The 24,897-nt window shown below is 38.1% G+C and overlaps 1 protein-coding gene across 2 annotated transcripts in view; it reads left to right on the top strand.

The window, feature by feature from the left end:
* Positions 1 to 24,897, top strand: part of bmpr1ba (bone morphogenetic protein receptor, type IBa) — a 65,338-nt gene that overhangs the window by 19,548 nt on the left and 20,893 nt on the right. Inside the window, exons 3-4 of one of the 2 annotated variants that reach the window (XM_084113379.1) lie at positions 2,920 to 2,986; positions 14,507 to 14,738. In XM_084113379.1, coding sequence (XP_083969505.1) covers positions 14,660 to 14,738 — 79 coding nt within the window. In that variant the 5' untranslated portion in view covers positions 2,920 to 2,986; positions 14,507 to 14,659. The remainder of the gene's footprint in view (positions 1 to 2,919; positions 2,987 to 14,506; positions 14,739 to 24,897) is intronic. The other variant, XM_084113380.1, reaches the window with a different exon arrangement.

Below are 24,897 nucleotides of genomic sequence, written 5' to 3'. Positions count from 1 at the left end.
GACACCACAAGTGACCTTTTCATGCTTCATTTGCATCGTTCATTCGTGCCATATTAAAGATAGATGTAAGTCAGTGGCCCTAGAAAGCATGTGGATTTTAACTCTTTCCCCGCCAACGTTTTTCAAAAAAGCTGCCAGCCACCACCTGCATTTTTGATCATTTTCACAAAAGTTTCATGGCCCCCAGAATATTTTGTTGTCTGAATATCTGAACATGCAATATATCAAAATATATATATATATATTTTTATCAACACTTGAATGTGGGTAAGTTTCATTAAAAAAAGCAACATTTTGAGCAAAAAGCTGATAAAAACGCATTTTTCGTCTGTTTAAAACTGAATGCTGTTGCATTTAGACACAGAATATCAAGAATATTTAAAAAATATATGTATTATTTTAAAAAATATTTAGAAAATATAACATTAATTAATGCATTTACTAACAATGAGCAATATATTCTTACAGCATTTATTAACCTTTGCTTATGTTAGTTAACATAAAACTTTCGATCTTAAAAATGCAGTAGTACTGTACATGTTGAGATTAACATCAACTAAGTTAATAATTGTACAAGTATTGTTCATTGATAGTTCATGTTAACTAATGTAGTTAATGAATGTTAGCAAATGAAACCTTATTGTAAAGTGTTACTGATATTTTTAAGTGTGTCCAAATAATACTTTAAGGGCCCACATATAAATTGATTCAGTTTTCACTGATTAACAGCAGTAAATTCAGTGTGTGTGTGTGTGTGTGTGTGTGTGTGTGTGTGTGTGTGTGTGTGTGTGTGTGTGTGTGTGTGTGTGTGTGTGTGATGCAGAGAGAGCCGTGAATGTACAAAAATATTTGTTTTTGCCATACACGTTATAGCCCAGACTGAATTAGAGCTAATTTCTCTAACTCATTTAAACACCCCCCCCCTCCCTTTCTCTCTCTCTCTTTCTCTCTCTCTCTCTCTCAGTATGAAAGGGTTTTCTTTCACAGATTCAATTACATTGACTGACTTGTGACTGGTGCTGATGTGGCTGTGTCTGAAGTCTTGTGTTTCACATTAGTTGTTTTCTTTATCTGATTGGTGGAAAACATGCAGTGACATGACATCAGAAATCAACAGCATCAGGCAGCTAATAATCAGCCAATAACCCTTTAACAGTTTTCTCAACCGATTGGTGTGCCATACACTGCCCGGCCCAAAAATTGAGCTGTTTTGGATTTTAATAGGCAAATGCTTAAAGAGTCTATGACTGGATCATTATTGCTGTGATTATGATGCTTGTAGCATGATATATGTTTGGCAACAGTTCTTCTAACCCTAATTGAATGTAAACAAACATGTAGGAAGACACATCATGGCCATATTCCAGGATGACAATGTCAAGATTCATCAGGCTCACATTGTGAAAGAATGGTTGTGAGGGAGCATGAAGAATTATTGAAGAGCTTATATTCACTGAAAGTCTTTGGGATGTGCTGGAGGAGACTTTACAGAGTGCTGGACTCTTGCATCGTCAATACAAGATCTTGAGCAAAAACTGATGCACCTCTTGATGGAAATAACATCTCAATTGTTGGTCAAGATCTTGTATTGACAATGCGAGAGTCAAGCACTCTGTGTAAAATATTAAAAAATATATATTTTTGTAGATTTTACTTAAATAGAAACTGATAGTGCTAGATTTCAGTAGATGAGGGTGTTCTGGGTGATTACTTATTCAAATTAAAAATAGTCTAAAAGCAAGTGTAATTTATTATTTAAAAAGGTATTATGATATTTTGTTTCAAGCAAGCGTCATTTATAAACAAAAAATGTGATATTTTGTGTATATAAAATGGAGTGACATCCAAATTTACTAACAGCTTGCTCCAGCGCAAACCCTCTTTAGGCGTTAAAAAAACCCTACTGTTAGGATTTACTAAAGACGCACATTGAAAATCTGCGCTGAAAAGGTGTGGACAGGGTTATTTTTGCAGCTGATCTTATTGCAAATGCAGTTCTAGGAGCTTCACTTTCAGACGCAAAATTTATTGGAGGAAAGCATTTAAATAAATCATTCAAGGTGATTTACAAAGGACGAGCTAGTCAATTTCCTGATATTTGTGCCATTATTTACTGCCTAAAAAGGCATGTCTTAAAGGGGTCATGAACTGGCTATTTACATTTTTTTATATTGTTGTCTGAGGTCAACTTATGACGTTCGCATGGTTTTTACATTCAAAAACATCAAAATTAATAAGTAATAGTCTATTTTCTACCCTGGTTTTGAGCCTAGCTCCTGAAACGCTCGGTTTTTATGGGCGTGCCGCATTGAAGACTTGGAAGTAAATGCCCACTGCTATGATTGGATAACAGTTTTGCATATTATAATGAGTTTCATGTAAAGCGTAGATCGGTGGGCGGGGCTAAACAGGCAATGTTGAAGTAGGCGTTGATCTTCTTCTGTGGAGGCGGTGTTTGATACTCTTTGACATCATAGATCTCCACTTTGAAAAACCTGTCGTTCGCTGTGCCTGGTGTCAATAAAAGCTTTTATTGGACTAACAAGGAAGTTTTCAGTTCTGAAACTTACAGGATATTCTTATAGTATGATGACCTCTTATATGTCAAAAGCTCAAGGAAAATTGTATTTCTTAGTTCATCACCACTTTAAACAAGATGCTATTGGTAGATTGGAAATGATACGGATGCGTCTGTGTTCTTTAATTTGTGTGTCGTCAGTAAATCACGCGCAGAACTTTCCACTTCCATCGGCGCTTTTTTGGAATTGCGCGCTCACACTAATTTGCCCTGTTTAGTAAATCTGGCCTTAACTGTGACTTAAGCTTCCATATACTTTATGGGATCCCATAAGTCATATTTGTTCAAATAGCTGTGCTTGCTTTGTAATTGTAAAACAATGGTATTGTTTGTTCCTACAGATTTCCAGTGCTCAGGGTTCGATGGTTAGTGGGAGCTAATGTATGCGGGACAGCGATACCTTCGCAGGTAAACACAGTCACACACACTCAACACAGCTTTAGCTTACATACTGCATGCGTTCACTGCTGTAAACTTTATACCACCGTAACGTGATCAACACGGAAGCTTTAGGTACACCATAACCTATATGTGCGCAAACACACTCCGTATTAGCAGAGAGTGTGGGCCGGAGTCTCATATCTGTGGAGAGGAAGAGAGGTCAGAGGTCATGCTCGGGGGGCCCTGAGGTGGTTTTATGTTTCTGGTGAGTGTACAGACAACAGACAGACAACACTACACACATGATACTGCTCTGAATGGCAGTCTGTGGAGGGCGGATAAAGACGGTAGTGTGAACGGGAGAGAGAGGGTCGACTGTGGCGTGATATGAGATCTGCATCTCGTAGTCGGTGACACGGACGCTCTATATTTGGGAGCTGAAGCACGACTGCTGACCCCTAGATCCACTCCACCACCTGCTCACACACACACCAGGGTTGTGTGTCATTGGGAACAGAGCCCAACAGTCAGGTTCTGGAAGTAAAATCTCATTAATTTCCTTCATTGCGGAAGTGATTAGTAATGAAAATGCATAAATGGTTCAAGACAGATCTGTTGTGAGCATCTGAGACTGTTAAGGGATGAAAATGCTTTTGTAGAAACCAAGAGTCAGTTTGATTTCAACTACACTACACTCAGTCCGTTTGAAGAACCACGTTACCAATAATCCAAAAGAACTCCACCCATTCTCAAGAATCATTTCAAATAACATAATCAGGTTGGTCTCATTGCACATATATATTTGGATATGTTTTAACACATTTGCTGTATGCTGCTTTTTTATGGCTTTTAACAGAGAAAGATGCTTTTTTTTTGGATCAGTATGGTAGGTATGGCTGGGTATCGATTCAGATCTTTTCAATTCGATTCGATTTCAATTCACAAGCTTACGATTCGATTTCGATTCTCGATTCGATTTCGATTCTCAATTCTATTTTTGATTTTGATTCTCGATTTGATTTTCGATTTGATTTCGATTCGAATTTCGATTCGAATTTCGATTCTCAATTCGATTTCGATTCTCAATTCGATTTCGATTCTCAATTCGATTTCGATTCTCATTTCGATTCGATTTCGATTTTCGATTCGATTTTCGATTTCGCTTCTCGATTCGATTTTCGATTTTGATTCTAAATTAGATTTTTGATTCGACTCAATGAAAATAGATTTAATACAAATCCTATATTTATAAAAAAGAACAGTGAACATAAGTTTACAAGTAGTTAATTACTAAAAAGAAATTAAGAGCCACAAACCTGTATATTAAACTCTTTTTATTTTAGGTGCACTTGTGTACATTAAAACAGAACCCAACTCTATATTTCAAATGCATACAATGAATAGACAGGAATTTGATTCAAGATGAAAAATGTATGCTGAAAATTGAACAGTCGCATGCCTTAATCAAAGAGGATCAGGTTATTTTATGTTTAAGATAAAACAAACAGAATCTCACAGCATTAGCTGTAACATGGAGGCTACAAGCCTATGAACAATGTAGGAAAACTAATACTGGCTTTTGGGTGATAGATAAATAAATATGGAAAAAAATCGATTCGTGGCCTTTGAGAGTCGATTTTGAATCGACCACTTTTTAAAAAACGATTAATCGAAAAATCGAATAACCAGACAAACCTCAATGCCCAGGTCAGATGCATATTGCTCTCGAATATGGCAAGAATTTTCCAAATTTTATTCAGCTGGATTTGGGCCACAGATTTGAAAAGTGCACACATTTTTATCAGTTTGCTGTGAAACAAACTTGCCACGTTTACAAATTCCCAGTCTGCTGCAGTGAACGTCTATGAGTGGCATGAAATCTCTGAAGGATAATTACAATTTCATTTAAAGCATTTAGTATCAAGTAAATTCCTTTTTTTTCCAAACCTGTATATGGTATGATCTATTTTAAGATAAACCCCTCCTTTAAATGACATGCAAAAACAAAACAAAGTGGTTGGCGCATTTACATATCGCTCAAACGATCTCTTCCTGTCTAAGTGGGCGGTTCGTGGTCTGACTAAGCTGACTGATATAAAGACACATGCACGCTTCAATTCCTCATCCTTTCTCTTCTTGGTCTCTTTACTCCATTCATCCGTCTTCCTTTTCTTCCGGGTGGGATATTGTATGTTTTCACAGGCAGTCGACTTTTTCTCAGTGCTCTGACTGACTGATCCTAAGACAGAGGTCGAAGGTCATGTTCAGAGGTCCTGACCTCTAGTGGAATGTCTGTGTGGGGGTGGTTATCAGCGCTTTAAGTAGGATCCATTTGCGTACATTTTTTTTGTTGAGATGTGCAGGTGTAAAAACAGTTGAGGTTTTATGTCCAGACTGAAACATGTGGGGATGTTTATGCCATTTCCTGATTTGCTTAATTTTTTGTGTGAACTAGGTTCCTAAATGACACTATAAGTGGCTGCAATTCATTCGTAGTGAATTTCCCATATTTTAACAGCCGGTATTTAAGATTTTATTTATTTATCAGTGATTTCCTCTATTTTTAAATTTAGATTACCATTGTCATCATCTAATATCTACTTAAAGTTAATCTTTAAAATCACTATTAATTTAATAAAAGTGTTGAATGCAAATTTAATTTTGAATTATTGGCCATGTATCAGTTTGTCATGTATTTATTTTTGGCTTTTTTAAAGGTATACTTTGTAACTTTACAAAATGTATATAATGAGCGAGTACATCATGAATCCATCTTCCAACCATTTTTTGTCGTATCCTGGATCACTAATAAGTGTTAGGCGCGTTTCCATTACAGATTTTCACAAAACTTTCGCGATTTTTTTTCTAAATGTCGACAAAAAACTATTGCGAAATGACGGCGTTTCCATTAACCAATGTTATACGATTAAAACTTCATTTTTTCCTCTCGCAATAAGTAAAAACATTCCAAAAATCATGGCAACGGACGTTGGTAGGTTTATGTACTAATCCCAGCCACTGCACTGCCCATTATTATTAATCGAAGGAGATGTATGTGTGTTTTCCAAGCATTAATGGTAAGGAACGACCCTTATTATACTTGTGAGCGGCACATATGAGCTGTTTCTGGGTGTTTCTCCCTCATATCTGCTTCGAGGTCTTGATTGTGGCATTTATTTGAGGTTTAGAATCCATTATTCCTGTAATTCTTTTGTCTTATATGAATTTAATAAAGAACTATATCGTATTCTGTCCAAACACACCGCGTCATCTACGTCAGGTGACCTGTAAATACGCAAAAACTGTTTCCATTGCAGTTTTGCAAAATATTTCTTTTTCGAATTACCTGAAAAACCACCTCATGCGAGCGTAAAAACTTTTTTACGATAACTGGGAGTTTTTGCGAAATTGACGTGTTTCCATTGGGCGTATTTTCAATTTTCAATTTCAATTTGCGCAATTTGGAGGGTAATGGAAACGCGGCTACATTCAAACCTTTTTAGACCGGGCGGGACGACAACCACTGCGGAGTAGCCCAGACTCGTCATATACATAAACAGAGAGAAGTAGCTCCAGCTGCAATGTTCATCTGCAAGACGCGTTCAGTTTTGTTTATTAACCGCTAGAGCACCAAAAGTTAAATAGTGTACCTTTAAATCACCCAGAATTTTAAAGGAGACATATCATGCTTTTAAATCGTTCCTTTTTACATATAAATCATACATTTGTAGTCTATATAAAGCGGAACTGAAATGCTTGGGTCTGAATTCCTCATTATTATAGCTCCACAGGCCCCTTTTCTACCCCTTTTCTGATGTGCGTCTGAGAGCAACTCGTTTTGGTGCGGTCTCTTTAAATACAATTGAGACACTTCATACCCCGCCCCCTCTCCAGGTTGCAGAGGTGACTCTCAGTTCAACTCCACCCCGTTCGGCCATTTTTGTAGTTTGATAGCAGAGATACGATTATCTAGCGGCACAGAAACTTTTTATTCACACGTTATTAACAAAATGTCAACAACGGAAGACTTGTGAGCCTTGTGATTCGGAGCGAGATGAAAATGAAGACGACGAACCTGCAGAACAACATCTTCATATGGATGTATCGCAATGGTGTGTTACTGTATTTACACATGAAACTTTGGTCTTCCGACCTTTTACCACCGTGTCGATTTATTTTGATTAATATGTGCGAGGGAGAGAGAGCAAGACAGCGTCTAGTTTGGAGACGGTGAAGTCTTGTTTACACTTTCGCCTGGCTCCGAAGAGAGAGAGAGTGCACGCGCAACCGGGTCTCTCTCTCTGCTCGTTCTTTCAGTTAAACATGCGCCCTGTCACAAGCGCAGCAGTTCACCTACATTAGACGGTGTAATGAAGCGTGTGGGTTACTACATCCAACAACCGAACATTTTAACTTACCCTCTCGTAACTTCTGCATCCTTTAGCTTGGACTACAAAATTGCAGCGAGAAATAAAAAGTGTTGGGCCGGAAGTCAATGTCCTTATTTGGCAGTTCCGCTGCAAATACTGTGACGTAATAGTTCAAAAAACGTCATAGAGAACAGAAAAATCGGAACAGGTTGAAAAATATGACCAAAACAGAATATAAAGATATCAACGAAGCACCTGAAGATAATAATTTCAACTTTTCTGTACTTCTAAACACTCCAAATATACAACAAAATGCATATAAGGGCTAAAAAAGTGGATTTAGCATGATATGTCCCCTTTAAAGCTCCAATATGTAAAAAAATTTGACCACAAGAGGGCGCAGTTTCCAACAATAACAAAGGCGAAGCTTGATGACGCTATGAAGGAGGTGACGATGGGAGATGTCGTTTTTAATGCGTTTTCACCATCTAGCGATGTATCTAAATGGAATTAATGAATCATGATCACGGATGAGGTAATTTATTCGTTTTTGTATTACCTGTATGTCTGATCGTATTATTTTATGTCATCATAATTAATGAACTGCAAGGAACGTGAAATGTTATGCTATATTATCCCGTCACAACTTACAGCTATTTGTCATTAATTCATATCTATTAAAATCATCTTTACTGTAACTATTACGTTACTTGTACAATAAAAAAAAATTTGATTTGCTTACCTGTCTATCAATACACTCGCGAGAGCAGAGTCTCTGTCAAGTCCAAGATTGACGCGCAGCTCTCTCCATCTCGAAAACGCCTGGCCAATATTTATCCGGGTTTTATTCCTCCGTTTGTCACACAGTCTGCGTGTATCCGAATATGGACGCTTTCGTTTTGTTGGCACTTCAATACTCGCCAAAGAGTAATCGTGATCCATAACAGCTATAACCATACAGTCTATGGCAATAACGCTATAACCACCACTTCCGCATTTGACCATGTGATGTTCCGGTGTGGTGGAATATCACATGGTCCACACCGGAAAAAAAGGATAGTGCGGACATTGCGTCACTGAGAGGCGACATTTCTTTTCCGGGACGGACAGTTATTTAAAATCGGAATTTCTCTGAAATAAAAAATCTTTGGAGACTTTTGAGATATTGTAAGTACACAACTGGAGGAAATATATCACACTGTGCAAGTTATTTTCGGAAATTTTATTACAAAATTGTTACATATTGGAGCTTTAATATCGTTGCAGCCCAACCATACATACATTTCTGTCATGAACAAAAAATTTCCAGAGTACTTCGAACCCACAACCTTTCTCTTACCACCATGATCTTTAACTGCCAGAAAGATTAAATGTGTATAGGGGCTTCCTTTGACCACTTTTACAAATGTTAAACATTTGCCCTTCAAACTCCTGACAATAATGTTTTAAAAAGTAAAAATAGATCAAATAGAGTCTAAACAGACACATTTCTGTCTGCGTTCTGTCTTGTCATGTGTAATTACTATTACTTCCTCTTGCCTTGTTTTCTGTCTCTTTCTCTCTCTGTTTAATGTTTTCTGCCCTCTGCGACCCTTTGCTTTTGTATCATTCTTTCTTTTCCTCTAATTGGCACCTCGTTAGGGAATGCTTAATTGGAGGGATGAGCCAGGTGGCAGCGGAGCCGCTGTGGCCCTCGTTAGTGTGTGAAAGTGTGTGCGTGTTTGTCTTTGTTTAAGCAGAATAAATGTGGAGCAGTCTGCATGTGCTGATTATGTTCCATTCACCCATGTTGAACTCTAACACATTCCCCTCACGGCCCGCTAACACACACACTCACACACTCGCTCTGCCTCTCTGTCTGTGTGCCGTTGACCATTTCCATTGATTCGATCTAGACAATAATAAAATGCAAAACAACAAACATTTAGTGCATTGAAACGGTTATGATCAATTTAGATGATAAACTTTTTTCATGCAAAAATGGGGAAGTCATTATTTACTCACCCTCTTATTATTCAAACAATAGTATGTCACATATGTGCATGTCCCAGACATCATTTTGGAACTAAAACAGGTATTTTGTATTTTTTGTCCAATTTTATGTAAAAATGACTTTACATTTTTGCATTCAAAACGTTAAGCAAGAAGGTCAGGTGCATTGCATTGTGGGATACAATATTTCTAGTATCCCTGCATTGTGGTCTGGTTGTGTCCTGTATATGTTGTTGTAGTGAGTGTACCGTGCTCAGTTTACTGGATTCTGTAAAAATAGTTTAGTAGTATGCCATTCCGAACATAGCTTAGATTCATTCAGAGTGTCTTGTTTTGAACATTGAATTAAAAAGAACCAGTTCAAATTAATGATTCGTTCACAAATTGGACGTTGCATTGTGTGTCATTGCTTATTGATAGCTGTGAGTTCAGTGGCTCATTGCTAAATACTGGTCCAGACAACACTGGAGTATATTGTGTGTGTGTGTGTGTGTATTGGTATGTGACCAAACGGATGATCTCAAACAGGTGTGAGGTCGCTGAAGCTCTTCAGGTCATTACACTGACCTCTGACCTTTGAGGTACTCTCTCGCACACACATACACACAGAAGCTCTGCTCCAAAGCATAGTGAGCTGCATCATATGTGATGTTACAACAACATAAACATTGATATGACTGATGATCACATTGATTGATATTAAATTACATTTAAAATTCGAACCTTGTATTGTATGAAAGTGTTAAGTATTTATAATTACATTCTCTTACTTTGTCTTCCAGTGTTTTTTCCCTCTGAGCTTGTTGCAGTGCATTGCTTTCATCGCAATCCCAGATAAATGCAATGCTCCCTTACAATTTGCCCAAGATATCTTTGAGTACAGCCTTAAAATACGATTGACAAAGCCAGTTCACTAGGTTTAGGAACAGAGCCATTGTCTGAGCAGCCACAGGCTTAAACTGTTTATGCTTTTATTAGTTTCAGTGCTATTTAGGAGATCACAGTATTAGAAAGCATGCGTGTGTTGTTCAGACAGCTGAAGGTCTATTTTTTGCTGCTTATTCTTACACCTCCACATTTGGACAATCAACACCTCGCTTTATGACCCCACATAATGGCAGCGACAACACACTCACCTCTCCTAATGGCATCAAAACACACACTCACATGAACCAAAAGCTGACAAACGCTCCTATAACAGACTAACGCATCGCTTCTGTCAGCTGTGAAAACAGGAGCAAACATTTGGAAGATGAGTTTGTTGTGTGGGCCGGGTAACAGATGGAACGGATCGGCGGGTGTTAGTCAGGGTGCCGGTGCCATTATGGCTTCAGTGGGGAATGTGTGTTTGCTGATTTGATACAATGGATTTTTCGTTTGATCATCATAAACAGACAGAAAATAAATAGAAACACTGTAGTTCTGCTCCAATCCCTAAGCTACATCCTTACATTTTAAAGTAACTTAAAATTAGTGATGGGGATTTGACTCCAAAAGTTGATTCCCTGACTCTGAATATCCCTAGAGTTGGGGTCGACTCCAGCACAGGAATCTACCCTCATTGTTGACTTGTTCACTCGTTCTCTAATTCCTGTGTAGAGCACGGCAGTTTAGTTAACTATATCAGCAAGGAGTGAACAAAATGAAGCGAGGAGTTCATAAGGTTCATTACTTTCCTTCTTTTTTATTTAATTCTGACATCATATTCTACCACAGCTGTTTCTCGTGACTTTTACCATGTAAAATTAGGTATTGGCAACAGTTAGGTAACAACATTAAAGGAACACGCCGACTTTTTGGGACTTTAGCTTATTCACCGTATCCCCCAGAGTTAGATAAGTCCATTTTCATCTCCGTGCGTGCCGTAACTCTGTCTGACGCACCCACCGCTAGCCTAGCTTAGCACAAAGACTGGAGGTAAATGGCTCCAGCTAGCATACTGCTCCCAATAAGTGACAAAATAACGCCAACATTTTCCCATTTGCATGTTGTGATTTGTATAGTCACAGCGTGTACAAATAACAAGGTCACATGAGACACAGCCATCTTCTAACCGTATACATACTGGGAACTATATTCTCAGAAGGCGAAGCACTGATACTTGGGCGGAGTGATTTGCTCGCAGCACCTGAGAAGTCCCGTGGTGAGGAGCAGAGAGTTCGCTCTGAGTTGGAGTAAATTACTCCGCAGAAGTAGCAGTGCTAGTAGCATCGATGCAGTAATAGACCCTAATCGATTATGCAACAATTAATTTCAACACCCCTACAATTTACCTTTGGTAAAGGAACGAACCGAACCCGACACTACCTGAAGGAGGTGGTATCTAAGGTCGGTTGCGCTCGAACTGTGGCTCGAAGTGAAAGCAACACGGACTTGGGTGCACACTTGTTCAGGAAGTAAAGTAACCTGCGCATGTGTTTTAGCCAGTGAAAATGTATTTAGTTTAATAAAACACATGTAAGGGACAACAGTGTTGATGATTTACCTGAATAAAAACAAACATAACATTCCAATTAAAATAGTTTTGAACTTTATTACAAAAACAAAGAAAAAAACTGAACCATGAAAATGTACTGTGCTTTTTAAATGAAATATATAAATACAAGTTCTGTCATGAAACTCACCACTAGCTGCACACTGGTGGTGGATTGAGGAGAGATCCCCTGACATGATTGTAAAGCGATTTGGGTGTACAGTTGTACATATGAAAGCGCTATATAAATGCCTCATTCATTCATTCAAACTCTAGATGGTGCAGGCTGATAGGACCTTAACTCAATCTGCTTGCAATCACATCATTCTCTATACGGCACCGCTGATTGGTTCCTGCTGTATCAGTAGCCAATGAGCTCGTTGCTCAACCTTCAAATACTTGGTCAGCATTTGCTGTAGCAGTTTCAGAAACCCTCCACCTTCCCCAGCTCCACCTGTATAGAACTGCTAATTCATGTATAGAACAGGTAATTCGTGTACGCTATATTGTACAGAAGCAGCATGTCTTGCTTGCTCACAGCAGCGTGTTGTGTGTGTAATAACAGTAGCAAGTCCCATGCTTAGTAGACTTAATAATCAAAAGCAGCGTAGCAGATCTGTTCCACCAAGACCAAAAAATCTACTTTGTCATATCCATTACCATGTCAAACACTCCTTGAGATGTCATGAAATAAATATTAATATTAAATATTAATATATGAATTATACCTTGATCATTCATGTTAGTTCATGCATTAACTAAAGTTAACAGATACAACTTTAAAATTTAAAAATGTATTAGTAAATGTTGTAATTAGGTCATTTCTAGCAAGGAACAATACTTCAGCATTTTTTTAACATGTTAGAAATGGATTCTTATTGTGAAGTGTTAGCATTTCATATAAATCCAAACAGTCTTGCTTAAAGATGCCAGGCATTGACTCCATGGCAATCTTTAAATATCTACACAAAGGCCATAGTATTGATACTCTTACACGTTATTTGCTTCTATTTCTGAACAATGGTTTTCTAATCAAAATAACTAAATATGTATTACAGAGACGATCAAAAAGAACTGAAATTGAATGTGTTTCTGATTTACTTATATGTTTTTGTCGGCTGCATGACCATACAATATGCTTTCTCATGTCACTAGCATTAAACTTCGCTGGTTAACGAATGCATAAAAGTGACCAGCTGGATATAAATGAATGCAAATAGAGGGTAACAATCGTGACATTAATCATTTGGGTCAGACTTGTGTGTCTGTTTGTCACATTGTTTTAACCGCTTGAGGAACTACTAATGTTTGTGTCCTTTCAGACTAGACAGCAAACATACTGCTCTTCTGTCTCTACTAATCCAGCATTTAGTCAACAAATTAATTCATTTGTAAGGCCGCTCTTGTACTGTATAATGACAGCGGACCCTTCTCTGACGCTTCTAGCAAGGGACCAACCCAGAAAAACTATCGGTATATTTTTTGCTGGAACAATTGGTTATTGGTGCCGATTAATCTGCAAAACCAATCAATCAATCAACCTCTAATCAAGATAGCCCAGGTCTCCGTTTACCTGGGGTTTAGAATGACCCAGGGTTAACTTTCTCAAGTGTGAAAAGCCCTTCTGAATGTTTGGTTGCCACTCCAGTTGATAACTGAACTCTAGAACAAGATAAAGTGTCTAGAAGAAAAGTGACAACCATATTTAACGTGAATGAGTGTGTGGCCTATGTAGGAACAAAACATACGTGTTGTTGTTTTTTTTTGCTCCAGCTTTATTTGGACTGGGTTTGATATGTGTTAAAGGTCAACCCAGTACAATTTGGAAGAAGAGTCACAGGTCAAAGCTTAGAGATGACCTCCATCACAGCTCGTTATGTTTGGCAGAACTGTGTGTGTTTGTGTGTTTCACAGATTTACTGGTTGATTGGTTATCCAGAAGCCTCAGTAAGAGGGAGCCGTGTTCATTTGTTTGACCTCTTTCTCATTGTTTTGCTTGTTTATTAGTTTTAGAGTGCTCTCTCTCTCTCTCCTTTCTTGAAGTGTTTGGATTGTTCCGATCTGCACAGCCTGTTCTGCATTTTTATTGTAGTACCATTAACTGCAGAAACAATGGTATTGTGGTGGTGTTTTTGTCGCTCCAGTTTAAATGTTAATCAACCATGCATTTTTATTTGAATTGAGCTGTCAATCAAAATCACAAGCATGAAATAGTGGCTGTTTGAAATAGCACACAATCTTACCACTATGCATACTATTTTTGTAGTATGCACAGTATGCAGACTGTCTGTTTTTGTAGTATGCACAGTATGCAGACTGTCCTGGACTAGAATACTGTATCCCACAATGCAATGTACTTAACCTGCGATCTTTAATAGGATTTTTAACACCTTGACTTGATCAGGCTGCCAAAAGTTAAGACATTTTTACACACACACAAAAAGAAGTTTTATACTGCACAGTATGCAGGACACAGTATGCAGGACACAGTATGCTAGTATTCCATGCAACTGGTGTGTTTGGTTAAAAAAGGCAAAGGGAGGGGGATTTGAAAATATGGGTGCGTGGTCTTAAAGTGGGGGCGGGGTTTGGCCCAACTACACTGAGGCTACTGTGTGTAAGACTGTGAATAATCCCCTCCCCTCCCTCCCTCCCTCCCTCTCTCTCTCTCTCCCTCCCTCTCTCTCTCTCTCTCTCTCTCTCTCTGGGCAGTCGGTGTGAAGCCGTGATTGAGACTGCTGTGGGGTGTGCAGTTTCGCACATTCTGTAGCGGACACACATACACACACACACACACTCAAGAGTGTGTTGAGCAGACAGCTGAGGGATTCACTCGCTCCCTGCCTGGAGTTGCAGACACGGAAGATGGATCTCTTGAGGACTTGCTTGCGTTGGGTCTGCGTGCTGGTCATTGGACTTCTGGGACTCGTGGAGGAGAGCTTGGGTGAGTGTCAACCTTCAGAAAATTTACGGACTGCGTGTTTCTAATGCAGGATTTGTAATGCAGCTGGTCTCTGCTCTACGGATCGACCACACACATTCACATTCACTCAGATGTTGCTCTGGATATTTTAAGTGAGTTCTCAGTTGTTTCATTTAAGTACCAAGATGTTTCTCCTAAAATTTCCTTGGGAGAAATAAAAATAGATGAGTCAATAGTCAACAGTAAAGAGTATAGAGCTATAAAATTAATATGGATAGCAGATAATTTGTTCTTGAGAAATACTTGAATTTATGATGAAGTCTCTGATTGTTAATTGCAGACTTTGGTGTCTTGGATTGTGGTGCCATTATTAATATCTCATTTGGGACTTTATAGGAGATACTGTAGTTTTTTTCTTTGGAGAAAGGTTACTTCAGTAAAAGTTTCCATTTGCTCTCCATTTAGTCTCATTGGTATCTAGGGGCAATCAAATATGCTAGATTGGGGAGAGGAACGGACATAAAAGTTTAAGAATAGGTCATTGACATGTCCCCGCTGATGTCTATGACGGTTACAGCTCTGTCTAGGAGAAGTGATTGAGATTAATGAGATCTTATCTGTGAGTTTTCTCTCCTATGAAGCATGTTTTAATTCTTTGTTAGTATGTATATGTGCTTTATGGTGTTCTGTATGTTGGCTTATACAAACCTCATAGATGGTGTACCAAATGGTCAGCCAGGTGTTGCTGTGTGTGTTTCTCGTTTCGTAGTGTTGTACCAGACTCTCAGCTGCCTAACACTTGTTTTACACACAGTTGGAGGTCCAGCTTTGAAATCACTCAGTGTTTAATTTATACAACAGACTCTCTTTCTCTCACACACTTGTTTTTGTGTGTGTGTGTGTGTGTGTGTGTGTGTTTTTTTTCTTTTTTCTATTAATATTCAATAACTGTGCCTTCCAGAAATAGGTTTAATTGCGTATTGAAGGAATCAAATTTTTGTATTTGCTGTAATAAATGTTATTTTATTCAATTATATATTTTATTGATATTAAATATTATATTTATTTAATAAATTAAATAATGTAAATAATGTAAATATTAATAATATAATCAATAATATAAACATTTAATAAAATATAATATTTGTGTTTAAATGATATAGAAAAAAATTATTGGTATCTATAATATTAATTATATCATTAGATTAAATATAGAATTTTATAACTTACATTTTCTTAAATTATTTTGCATTTTTTATATTTAAATTTTAATTTGATGATTCAATTATAAATATTATTTAAATATAAATATTTATAATTTAACTATGTTTATCTAATGTCTTTTAGCCATTTATAAGTGTGATTTAAGTGTCCAAATTTTCCTTGGAGCCACCGTAGCTAAATTTGACTAACCTTAACTTAACTTAACTATCTAAGCTAGTGAAGGAAATTGACTTGACTGCTCTTATCCTTGTTGTGTTAGCCTGTGTGCGCTCACTCTGTCTCTTTCTTTTCCTGAGCGGTTAAGAGAGTGAAGCCATTCCCATCATTTTCCATCCCATAAAGACACGGTCCAGACCTGTCTCCCAACACCCAGACGCACAATGAACTGATCTGCTGTCCACTGAGTGCAGAGGAGCCTGCGGTGTCTCTGTCAGACTTTATTTACAGTCCACAGCATCTCACCCTCTCCATCACTCCTGCACGTCACTCCCACTGCCGCCAAACAAACTCACGCATGTCCAACGGTGTGTCTGTCTATGATGAGTACGTCCTGTCTGCCCTTTTGACAAGGCCTTCGCATGTGTGTGTGTGTGTGTGTTTGGATGCAGGTCTACTGCTTGTGGGATGTAGAAACTACTAGGGGTGCACGATTCATTTAAAGTGCGATTATCAAATCCATTGAATTAAACAAGTATATGTGCTGCTTGTTTCAGAGTGAAGCGCAGCACTGTGTTCTTTTACATGCGAGCAGCTTGTGAGCCGGTGTTTTTGGCATCTGCTCAGTTCACAGTAAATGCTGCTACACACAAACTCAACTTTGCATGTGTATTGAGTTTGGGTCGCGTTTGGGATCATCCGCCAACCATCTTCCCACACATGTAATGAGAAGCACTTTTTATGTCAGCCACACAAATATTAGTATTGTAATTTAACAGTTGTGCTGTAAAATAAAAGTATTATAATAATTATTATTATTAAATGCTTGATTTTCAGTTTTACAGTGAAATATTACAATAGTAATTATTATGTGTTGCTAAATGTTTTCATATTGTAATTATTATATTATTGTTACTATTGTATTATTACTTTTATTTTACAGTGCTGTTATTAGTATTAGTCATAGAAGTAGTGATTTTATTATTATTCTTATTATTATTATGTGGTCATATTGATATATTATTGCATAATTTTTGGCCAAATTGTGCAGCATGATTAACTGATTTGATTTTGACTTTGACTGATGATTCCCACACTTTATTTGAATGTCCGTCATCACAGATAAAATCACAGTTGGACGCCAAAAGACGTATTACACCACTATGACTTGTTGAGAATCAATGTAAGAGCTTGTACAAAAAAAGAAAACAAAACACCAAAATGAATAAACCCTGAAATAAACAGACATCAAAACCAAATAAGTAAGATTAATGACTTAAACATACCTAAACATCATACAAAACAACAACAAACAAGTAATCTTGATACAAAGACAAAATCAAAACAACAACATAATGATAACAGGAAGTCCATAACAGTACCTTGTTCTCCATTTAAACCAGGAGTTAAATGCTTTTAAACTCCTTGCAAACCGTGAACCTTTGACACCACGACCATGTATGTCTGGGTCTCGTTCCGTACTGAAATGTTTGGAGCACACGCGCAATATATCCGCTCACACAAGTGAACGTCAAAATAAAAGACCTCCATTACCATAACACAAATAAAACCCAAGATCAGAAAATTAAATACCATGATACAATCATACCAATCGTTTAAGGACTAGGGACATTTTTAAATAATAAAGCAGACAATATAAAACAAAGTCATTAACACTATAAACAAGCACAGCAAACCTGAAGCTTTCTTTGAAATCGCATTTTAAACTGTAAATGCAGTTTTTATCAGAGTTTTGCAGCCCTTTTGCTGTTTTTGCATGGTTCCTAGCTTGTCATTTGTGCTCATCGGTTGGTCAGATGATGGATGAGCAGCACTGCCTAGTAGGCCATCTTGGTCAAGTTGGTTAGGGCTGGTAGACCACCTCAGACTAGTCTCGTGTAGCCAGACCGATGGCAGAAGGTCTGGACTCCATCGCAGCTTTCATTGGCCAAGGATCGCCCAAGAGGACATCTGACCGAAATGCAAAACACAGTTCGTTTTGTTACGCGTCATATTAAGGGGTGTGAAAATATAAAGTTGATATCCCTACGATAACAAACCAGCGTGCATCTAATTCATTAATCATTTAAGAACGTTGTGCAAGTATACTGCTACAATGGAGCCGCGAACTTCACATTGCTACTTTTGAAACATCCAGCGTTTGGTTGATCCTGATAAGCGCACATTATCACAGTTGTAAAGACGACGACTTTCTTCTTCCATGAGGGAGTTTGGCTTCACGACGGCTTTGTCTCCAGACGGACCGTTAAAGAATGCGACACACACGTCTCCTGGAAATCCTGGAAAATTCAACCAATCAAATGATGACCGAAGTTCTTGAAGTGTTTGTCTGCCGTATGCATCAGACGTTCAGCCAACGGCCCGTGGGCGTGATGTCTGAGGCTGAGACTAACCTCAGACCAGCAACTAACTACTTCCAGAAGCCCAGGAATACATTCTTACTCAACCAGTTCCACCAAGAAGATTCACTGGTGAACAGCATTACTGTGTCGGTCCGCCTGAATCAACATTGGTTTATTTAGTTGGGTGATTTATGGTCAGACAGCGTGAGAAACACAGAAAGTCTAAAAGATTCAGGTGAGAAAATAATTAAAGCCAAACCCTTTCAGTCTTGAGGTTGTGTGATTGTCTTCGCAGGACGTCTTCAGTCCTCAGTCACACCTCTCTGAATCGCTCAGTTTCTGTTTGGCTTGGAAAGAAGGCATGTCTCGCATCCCAGAGGAAAAACTCCTTCACCTTTTACTGCTCTGCCTGTCATCAGCATTCTCATCACCTTCTCACCTCTTTCCCTGGGAGGTTTTGAGGTTTATTCTCCGATGGCTCTGATTAATAATGACCGTTATAGCTTTGTCTTTTTACTGTCAGCGACCACCTGTTGGAGAAATGATGTGATTTAGATTTAGTTTTACAGCATAGTCACTCTTGAAAGTTAATGTTCTGCTTTAAGTTGCTCACGGAGACTATATCATGGGCCGTCCAGCTGCAGTTGGTTTGATGGCTGGAGTCCAGAAGATTGTGACGGACAGCCGGCAGATGCAGCGCCACACTGGATCGCTGGAGTGTGGGAAAGACCGAGGTGTTGAAGAGAGGAATAAAAAAAAACAAAAGCTTGTTTGAAACGGCACAATACCGAGAAACTGAGATTTGCTTGCATGTAATTTTGTTAGTCACGTATTTTGATGCCAAGTGGGAACACAATACAGAGTGTACAGTCATACTGAAACATAGTGTAAAGGCCATGACACACCAGGCCAACGTAGCGGAGACGAAAACTGACTGTGTTGTCGCCTCACGTCGGCTGCGTTTCAGCCGAATATCTGCGCTTGAACACACCTAAAGGACTACAGGCGTCTGTCAGCTAGCACTTGCGCCTGGTGTCTGCATCAGGAGGTATCGGTAATCTACATACGTCATTCAAAAAGGGAAACCGAAACTAGGACTGCAGATACAAACCGAAAACAAAATATGAAAATATGCAATATGAAAATATAGCCTGGAAATCCAGACCTAAATATAAAAGATTAATGGTCTGGCGTCGACTAATGAAAATCTTCCAGCTCGAGGGGCGGCACCAAGCATGCATTTGAAAATCTCACTGCACGCAATTGACCCTTCGCAGAGACCCGCCCCCCTTAGTTACTGTCGCTATGCCCGACAAGCTACGCTGCTCTCACGCCACACCATGTTCTCACGCAGTGAAAAATACATCGCGGAGCAGAGAGGAGACTGACAACACGCTGACAGACAGGACGGACCAGGTTACTTTTCGGTTACTTTTGATATTAGACATAATAAACAAAGTCTCACCTTTCAAATGTGGTCATTTTTTAAAAGAAATTTAAACGATACATACCGTTTTGTGGCTCTTAAATGTGTCTGACAGATCGCTGTAGAGCATCAGTTAAAGCTGCTCGTGAACCGATCATCTCTTCCTTCTAGTTAATATATAGCATCAAATAAACATGAATGAACATAAGAAGGAATGTTGTTTTAACCGCGGAAAGGCGTCAGTACACTCCGTTTTTCAAGTTCAAATTCTCCCATGTTAATCTGCTATCTCTCCTGACTGCTTTGTCGGACAAAATGGCGGATGGCGGATTATGATTGGTTAGATCGCCTGTCAATCAAGCTCCCTGCGAAGGGTCAATTGGATAACACTACGACCAATCACAATAAACCCCATATGCTTAGCTACCAGCGGAGCTAACTGGTAGATTAGACTAGGGATGTCCCGATCCGATCACGTGATCGGAAATCGGGCCCGATCACGTGTTTTCAGACTCGATCGGAATCGGACGTTACCTCCCGATCAGGACTCGGAGGATATAATATGTATATATATTCTCATTATTTTTTAACACATCTATAGTTATGCGGTGGCACAGAGTTACGCCGGTTTCACACTGCACACGTTAGCAGAGCGTAAGCAGCGCAGGAGCAGTGCATATGGTGAGCAGGAGCAGGACACGCGCGTTTTGCTTTCACACTGGCAGCGTTTGTCACGCGCGGCTGAACCGCGGGTTGTGTACAGACAGAGTACTCTATAATGGATAAGTTGGCATTGCTTTATTTCATTTTCAAATACATTTAAGAGAAAAGACTTGTCAAGAAGCTTATTTTATTAATCATTTCATTTATATAACTTTTGGTTCATCTTTGTTTTTATTGTTATGGCAACAAGTTTGTTTTTGGACATTTGTTTTCTTTTTAAATTGCTGTTGGTCATTTGATTGACTGTTTAAAACACAATAGATATCATCAATGCACTTTTTGGATAAAACTGCGGTGTATTTTGGCCATGATCAATGCATTGTGACTTTAATTCAGCGTAAGCGGCGCAGCAAAAATAGACTCGGCGCCGAAACGATCGCGGCACTGCTGCTTCTGCTACGCACTGCCGCGCCACCTCTGCGTGCGGTGTGAATGCTCTAATCTGTTAACATGGGCGGCGAAAAAATACACGCTGCACGCTCTGCTAACGCGTGCAGTGTGAAACCGGCGTAAGAGTTAGGAGTGCAGTTCCTAAAAGCACATTACTGGCTTTGCAAACACTGTGGCACTTTTATTTTTTATTTGTTTACATGCCTGCCGGGTATTTTAAGTTGAGGTGCTATTTGTTTATATATTAGACTTTTTTTTTATATTTACTGTTGCACTAAAGTCCAAAAGTGAAGAATTTATGTTATTTATTACTTGTTGTTCAAGCTACCAGAAGTGCTCTGTTTGTTAACAGAGTTGTTGAATGTTAAAATAAGGTGAATTAAATAAAAAATAAGGAACATCCTGGATCTGTTTTTTCGCTCTTCTTTATTCTTTTTTATGTATTATAGAAGTATCGGATCGGGACTCGGTATCGGTAGATACTCAAAATCAAATGACTCGGACTCGGACTCGAGGGCAAAAAAACCTGATCGGGACATCCCTAGATTAGACTCTTGCCGTATCCGGTCGGCAAAACAGCAAAAACGCCCTTCTTGCAAAGGAACGATTCGAACGGCGTCTTCTGTTCCTCTTTTAGATAAAAAGCCAAGTCTAACTTGTTCATTGTAGCAGCCAAAGCCGTTTCAAACAACTGGTGTTCATCCATAGCCATCTTGCAATGTTTACTAATGACTTCGACGTCGCAGCGCTGTCGTCTTCTGTTTAGCTCGCCTCTGGCCCGCCTATATCAGATAACCCGATGTGATTGGTGCAGCTCGGATCGAGGGGCATATTTAATGAGCATCATTACTCGACGCCAGAGTAAACTCGCTGAGCAAATTCAACTTGTGCTCTCGCGAGAACTCTGGATTACCTGGGTAATGAAAATATGAATATGAAATATGAATATGAACTATGAAATTATAATATGAAATTAATATGTTAATATGAAAATATTTTTCACAGGTAAGATAATGTAAAATTAGAATAGCCTTGTGTCTGTGCCGTCTCGACTTCTTTGCTCGCTTTCATCTCGTCTGCTAAGCTGAACAGCCAATCAGAATACTCTCTCTCACCGATGGCACCGACAAATTATGACATTGAAAAGCATTTTTCTCTGCTTTTTTTTCTCCACTAAAATTGTTAAATTGCACAGTAACATGATGAAAACTGCAGAGACTGAAAATCAATGGAGGTGAAGTTCCTTGTATAATTGACTGTTATTATTGACTTGTACTCTTTTTTGCATAATTTCTGTGAAATTATGTTTAAAACTGTCGAGCCAGATTTTTAAGATTATTATATTTTATTAAGATATGATGCCATAAACTTTACTACCATTCAAAAGTTTGGGGTCAGTATGATTTTTTACTATTTTTTAAAGCCTCTTCTGCTCACCAAAGCTGCATTTATTTGATCAACAATACAGTAAAAACAGTAATATGTGAAATATTATTGTCTATTTTTCTCTGTCTATTTGAATATATTTTAAAATGTAATTTATTCCTGTGATCAAAGCTGAATTTTCAGCATCATTACTCCAGTCTTCAGTGTCACATGATCCTTCAGAAATCATTCTAATATGATGATTTGCTGCTCAAGAAACATTTCTTATTATCAGTGTTGAAAACATTGTTGTGCTTTTTTTTCTAGATTCTTTGATGAATTGAAAGCATTTATTTAATATTGAAATATTTTGTAACATTATAAAAGTCTTTACTGTCTTTTTTAAAATCAGCTTAAGGCATCATTGCTAAATAAAAGTATTGATTTCTTTAAAAACAAAACTTACTGACCCCAAACTTTTGAACAGTAATGTATATTTTGCAGAATCCTCAAAATGAGGAATAATAAAGAAAGCGACGACTTTGTTCAAAGGGTTTCCAGTGTTGTGGTCAGAGAGCCGAGAGTGTGTTTGCATTCACCTGCATGAACTCATGAACTCATGATCTCAGAACGAGGCTCGAATGAGCCTCCGGTCTCTGTGTGATAACACACTTAATGGATTTTGAATGCAGCTCAGGTGTGTCTGTGTATGTGAGTCAGTCTGGAGCCTGAACTTTCTTGATTTATTAATGGCGTTTTAATGATAGAGAACAGCAGTACTGCATAGAGTAACACTCAGAAACAGCACTCTGTGTGTAGTCAGTCTGGAGCCTGTGCTGTAGTGTATTATTAACGGAGGTTAATGATGAGGAGCAACACTCATGTTCACATTCAGACCTCTGGCGTTTTTGTATTATTGCAGATTTTTTGTACTCTAAAATGTATAATTATATTGTATAACTTTTCATTTTAAAGATAGGTGACATCCGTCCAGCAAACTCTTTTCCGGTAATCACAAATGACTGTGATTGGTCCAGCCTGACCAGCAGTGAGAAAAGTAACAGGTAGTTGTTTTGCAGTTTGTACAGTAATTTTCCAATTTAATAGACACTATATACTGTATATGAAGAGTTCAGATGCCATCTGAAATTTTCTTCTAGAATGATCATTTTTATCAAGCTCGTATATTTAAGTTCAATAATTTCACTTAAATGACAATGCAAATTACCTATTAATTGTCATTTAAGTGAAATTACTGAACTTAAATATACAAGTTTTACAAAAATGATCATTCTAAAAGAAATTTTCAGATGGCACTTAGAGGCTTTGCATCTGAACTCTTCATATATAAAAATACACATTTGATGAAATAAATTAAAATATAAAACATACATTTAAAATTACAAATTTTTATTTAGGGTCATCACACCTGACCAGTTAGATTAATTGGTCCATTATTTAGCTTTATACAGTATTTCAGTGATTCACAAACTTTTTTTGTCAGCTAAACACCTTTAACATAAAATATTTGCTAGAAGTACCCCCTGTGATTTGGATTTAATATTTTAAATATTTTAACTACACATCTGACGTTCGTGGTTCTCTGATGTCATTTAATGGTCACATGATACTTATATCAGTGCCTCCCATGTGACCAAATCTCAACTGACTGATTGCTTGTATCTTTGCAAAATGTAAACTATATTATCGCCCAGCTCTAATCTGCAAAATGCGACTGTAAGGCATGAAGATATTAAGATATTATAAACATTATAGTCATGGTTTTCTGTAAAGTTGCTTTGAAACATTGTGTATCGTGAAAAGCGCTATACAAATAAATTTGACTTAGTTTAAATATTAGTGATTTACATTTTTTTGTGTACATTTATTTGTATCACAATATTGTTATATTTATTTATTTTACATTTTTAAGATTTAATTATTAGCTTTTCATCAACTCACAAACCCCAGTTTGGGAAACTGTTCTATTTCTCTGTTTCACACAAACCCAAGTGCATCATGGGAAGGAAGCAGCTGGATTTGGTATTTGAAGGTGTTGTGTGTCAGTCCATCTTAATGCCTTTATCTTCAGTCCTTTATAATCTGTCGTCTCTTTCATCTCTCTATCTTTAGTATTGACCCCGTCCATGGACACACACCTGTTCCCACCTTTCATTCCTCGTTCCAGCGCCCCACCTGGACGACCAGCTGAGGGTTTACGTGCCTTCTTTTATTTCAGTTTGTGCTGAAAGCGTCTGATGCAGTAATCATGAACAGATTTCACAACAGAAAGTGAGAAGTGTGGAGTTTAGCAGCAGTGAAATGGCTTATTTCTTGTCGAAATATTCGCTGTTAAAACAGAACATTTTGGGCAGGACACATTGAAAGGCTAACCTACTTTTTTTCTAAATAGGCAAAACCCGTCAGCCATGACTTACTACTTATTCACTAGTGGTATTAGTTCATTTTTTTACATTTTTAATTTAAAGATGACTTTGAAGCTGTCAGACATTATCTGAAGATTTTGATTTCT

The sequence above is a fragment of the Abramis brama genome (assembly GCF_963993115.1).
Source record: "Abramis brama genome assembly, chromosome: 5".
Taxonomy (NCBI): Eukaryota; Metazoa; Chordata; class Actinopteri; order Cypriniformes; family Leuciscidae; genus Abramis; species Abramis brama.
The sequence above is the reverse complement of the archived record's forward strand: the minus strand, read 5'-3'. Positions and strand labels throughout refer to the sequence as shown.